General features: G+C 42.9%; 1 protein-coding gene across 1 annotated transcript in view; it reads right to left on the bottom strand.

Moving 5' to 3' along the window:
* The window catches only part of LOC130242006 (trichohyalin-like), a 21,785-nt gene extending 18,846 nt beyond the window's left edge, over positions 1 to 2,939 (bottom strand). Inside the window, exons 1-3 of the mRNA XM_056474028.1 lie at positions 2,792 to 2,939; positions 2,364 to 2,498; positions 1,753 to 1,864 (exon numbers count right to left, since the gene is read on the bottom strand). Of these exons, the coding sequence (XP_056330003.1) occupies positions 1,753 to 1,864; positions 2,364 to 2,445 (194 nt within the window). The 5' untranslated portion in view covers positions 2,446 to 2,498; positions 2,792 to 2,939. The remainder of the gene's footprint in view (positions 1 to 1,752; positions 1,865 to 2,363; positions 2,499 to 2,791) is intronic.
* Between the last annotated feature and the right edge of the window lie 2,017 nt (positions 2,940 to 4,956).

Genomic DNA, 4,956 nt, shown 5'->3' on the forward strand with positions numbered 1-4,956 from the left:
ATCGTGTAGGCTATTTTAATAATGGATCTTTTATAAGAATTATTATTATTATATACTCTCCCAATTCAAAACTAGATTAAAGACCTATCTGTTCAGTAAAGCATACACTTAGTGCACCACTTAGGGGGCTTCCACACAGGTTCTGCATCTTGTTGATATACACTGTGAACATCAGCTACGCTAATTATTTTCTTTATTCTCCATTTCCACCTGGGGATACTCTTCCCGAGGCCCTCAGACTATGCAGAGTCACTGATTCGATCCAAGACCAACGACGAGATGATCCCAAGGTTTCCATATCCTGGACCTGGCCGAATCCTGAACAACTACTGCGATGGTCATGGAAGAGTGGAGAACATGAGACTGTTTCCTATGACGCTCCAGAGACAGACGAGTCTTCGCTGAGGCCAGCTTCCAGCCTCCGCCACTGAGACTGCAGCTCTGCACAAGACGTTTGGCCAGTGGAGAAATTAAAATGGTCGTGCCCAACTGAGCCTGGTTTCTCTCAAGGTTTTTTTTCTTCACTTCCGCCTTTAGTGAAGTTTTTTCCCTCTCCGCTGTCGCCACTGGCTTGCATGGTTCAGGATCTGTAGAGCTGCGCATCGATGGATTTGCTCTTCAGTGTTTGGACTCTCAGTAGTGATTATTAAACCACACTGAACTGAGCTAAACTGAACTGAACTTAAACACTACAAACTGAACTACACTGTTCCTATTTACTGTGACCTTTTATGTGAAGCTGCTTTGACACAATCTACATTGTATAAGCGCTATACAAATAAAGGTGAATTGAATTGAATTGAATTATTAATAACTGTAACTCTCCAGATGGAAAAGGCTCAGTTTGTGCACTAAATCATCCACAGCCTATTTGTTTTGCTTTGAGTTTCTGATGCAGATGCAGCTCAGAGGTGATCAGCATCAGCGCTGGTTTGGCATCAACTCATCTGTGTCAAACTGTGACCAGCGATATCCTTCTTTCATCTTGCTGCTTGGGAAAACACGTCTGTAGGCACATGTGGTTGCATGTGATACCGTCCCGCCAGTTAACAAATATGTTGCACATCAGGGGCCGATCGCACTGAACGCGTCTTTCCATTTCAAAAACACACGGCGCACCGCACTGCCTTTATTGTTGACAATAACACAGAAGCCACAGGGAAACGACTGAATCAGCTGACCTGTATTGAGCGCAAGTGTTGCGGTCCATGCTGTTAGAATTGTAATACTCAACAATACTGTGATATTCAACATTTGTAAAGTCATACAGCTCTGGATAACTTGAAAACAGCGACCGCTAGTCTCTCCTCCATCTTTAAAAGTTCTCCATAGACACACATACACTGCTGTCGCCCGACGGAAACCCCGCCTCTGCTTTGATTTGATTGGAGAATGAAACAGACGCGACTGACGTAACACGCTTGTTCCACTCAGGGTTGACTTATTTTAAAAACGGCAAGAGGCGCGCGGGGCGCATAAGCAGCGTGTTAAACACTCGCAGCCGTTAGTAAACCATTTAAAAGATGAATCTTCCCTATGAAGTGTTCTGCTTTTTTTTGATGCTCATTACTACACCCGTACACAGCGCTGAAGTCCGGCATCTTCACACTGGCTTTAGTCTTGATTAGTGCTGCTAAATGACTTTTGTGCTGGGAGCCCTGTACCAATATGGCGGCGCTATTGACGCATACTGAGGGCTCATATGTGATATCTAGTGTATATATCTATGGTGTGTTGTGAATTGTATGTTACCATGGTTTCCACTCAGCCGGTAGCGGCGCCACCATCCCCTCTCTGGCCAACCAGAGCAGCTCCGGCTCCCGCTGCGGGTCAATGCCGATCTCCAGAGCATACTCGTGGATCTCTGATACACACAAACACACACACACACACACACACACACACACACAAGCTGTAAATGTGTCTCTAGAGTGTGTGTGTTTGAGCTGAGATTAGCACACAGATAATGTCCTCCAGCTCTCTGAAACTGACCTCCTCAGGCGTTGATCCTAATTGTGGCGTTTTGGTGACTGTCGCTTTAAATGCAAATTAGCTTGTGCTCTTTTCAGCAGTGGGCGGAAAAGTTTACTGGTTAAATGTTTTCTCGATTTAAAAACAATTCAGTAGTCAAGGTCAGATTATAAGAGTTAAAGGGCTCCTATGGTAAATAATCTACTTTTTAAGCTGTTTGGACAGACGTGTGTAGGTATAGTGTATAGAGTGTCATATAAAGGTCTATATCAGGTCTATATCTCCTACATGTGGATTTAGTCTCTGTTATGGACACACTGGATTATAGATACCCTGAACACTAACCTCTGAACAACTTTATTTTAATTCCACGGGATCTCTAAGCTTCTCACCTTGCTCTGATGGGATGTAGCTCTCATCATAATCCTCCTCCAGCACCAGCTGATCGCCGATGCGCAGCCCCGTGGTCGCCATGGTAACGGCGGCGGCGGTGTGGCGGGAGCGCGCGTAGTGGGGCGGTTACGAGCCTAAATAAACAGAATTACCTCAAATTAAACTTGAGAAGCGCTTCAGGATCCCGCGACGACACTGACTGATCATATAAACAGCGGAGGAGCACTTAACCACTTCATCAAGCGTACAGAGATACACTAATGCCTGCCGTTACCTCAGATTAACAACTCATTTAGGATAAACGCAGATATAAACGCGTTATAATCTGCATTTAACACATTAATGACGCAATTAAACACTATTAGAGCAGAATCAGCGCGTCAGTGTTATGCTGCGAGCGTCGCGTCACTCTGAGTTTAATCCTCACCTGAGTTACGCCTTCAGCTCGACACTCATCTCTGTGTTTCTGCAGCACTACACTGATTAATTAATGAGATAATGAAGGATTTTATTTAATTAATACAGAAAGTTCAACAGCAGAAGCGCCGCGTCTCCATCACGGCAACCACACCGGAAACACAGCAGCGCGTCAGACCCGCGCCACAATAAAAGTCCCGCTTCACATTAAAAGTCAACACTCACACAACCCCAAATATAGTCATTCATTCATTTTCCTTTAGCTTAGTCCCTTTATTAATCAAGGGTCACCACAGCGGAATGAACCGCCAACTATTCCAGCATATGTTTTACACAGCGGATGCCTTTTCAGTACTGGGAAACACCCATACACACTCATTCACACACTCATACACTACAGCCAGTTTAGTTGATCAGTTCCCCTATAGCGCATGTGTTTGGACTGTGGGGGAAACCGGAGCACCCGGAGGAAACCCACACCAACACGGGGAGAACATGCAAACTCTACACAGAAACACCAACTGATCCAGCGGAGGCTCGAACCAGTGACCTTCTTGCTGAGGCGATAGTGTGACACCACTGAGACACCGTGCCACCTATTCAGTAAACAATAATACATATAAATTATTTTCAATCTATCACAGTTTGACCTTAAAAAAATACTTAAGGTTTATTTACAATGTTTAGCGCATGTTGTTTTAAGTTAAGAACTGAAAACTAAAACACTGAAAATTAAATATTTAACTCAGCACACTATCATCTCACACACACTGCAGGAGTCAGATGCTGTGTCTCCAGTGAAGACTCAGAGAAACTGTTGATGCTTTTATCAGCAGCAGGGTGGATTACTGTAACGGCCTCCTCACTGGCCTTCCCATAAACAGAGTCAGACAGTTACAGCTCATCCAGAACGCTGCGGCCAGAATTCTGAGCAGAAGCAGGAAATCAGATGTTACGTTTGGGCCTTTATTAGCTTTTTTTTCTCAGGTTAAAAATCTTAAATTAATCCATCTCCACCTGCTGGTGGAAAAGCAGCTGGCGATCTTCAGTCTGCACTCTATTGCTCTTTCTGCAGTTCCCGGATGTAATGTCGAATTCTAACAGTCCAATTTAAGCCACTGAATTCATGGAAGTGAATATTTGAACTGAAATAAAATGACCTGAAAATTACCCTTTGGATATTATACATCGTATTTTTAAAGGGTTTTGCACATTTTGTAAGTGAAATCTGGAAATTGAATGTGAATTATTGAATTTATAAGTACGAAAACGTGTTTGAAATATTTTTAGTTGAAATAATAACAGCTTAAATAAACAGATTTGTTAAATTTCAGGACCTAAAAATACAAACCCTGCAACTCAAGTCATTAAAATGCAAGAGCTTGTTAATACAGTGTATTATTTCTTTCAGTTCGTTTTTAATTCAATACTTTTGGCACTGATTTTGTTCCATAACTCATCAAAGACACAGATTAGTTTATTAATATGTGCTTTATTACATCATACACACCAATAAAACTACTCACTCTTGGCTATTTTATATATCAGAAACACATGTGAAAACTGTTGAGCACATTAGGCAAGCTTTAAATAGAAAATAAATAAACATCAGTGTAAAAAAAAGAGGCAAGCTGCTTTAAAAACATTCACGATGGTCCTCTGGAAATCACGGTAAACCCTCCACAACAAAACCAACAGTGTTTTTCACATCAATCCAGACTTGACCAGCAAGGCGACACACGCGTATAAAAGACTCTTCAGAAACAGCAGGTATAAACGTGATCATCATGGAGAACCACACAGCTCCAGCGGAGGGTGTTGATCATAAAGTTGGCCCCTTTATATCAGTCCTGATCGACACGTGTGCTTCACACTGCTCGTGTAAAAGATGTGGAGATGACATAACACACACACACACACCACTAAAGCATGCCCCGGCGGATTTACATTCATATACACACCGGCTGCATGATCAGAGAGGAGCCACGATGCATACAGTGAAAGAGCAGTAAAGGGGTCATGAGCTGCTCCACTGATCAGGGGGTTTACATTACAAATAAGCATCATTCAGAAATAAATGTCTACGAGCCTCCTCAGCACACTGTGAGGATGGGCGTGGTCATTTGTAGACTTAGACTGCTCTTATTGGCTGTCAGATTTGCATATTAAGAGGTC

This window comes from Danio aesculapii, chromosome 15 (genome assembly GCF_903798145.1).
Source record: "Danio aesculapii chromosome 15, fDanAes4.1, whole genome shotgun sequence".
Lineage (NCBI taxonomy): Eukaryota > Metazoa > Chordata > Actinopteri > Cypriniformes > Danionidae > Danio > Danio aesculapii.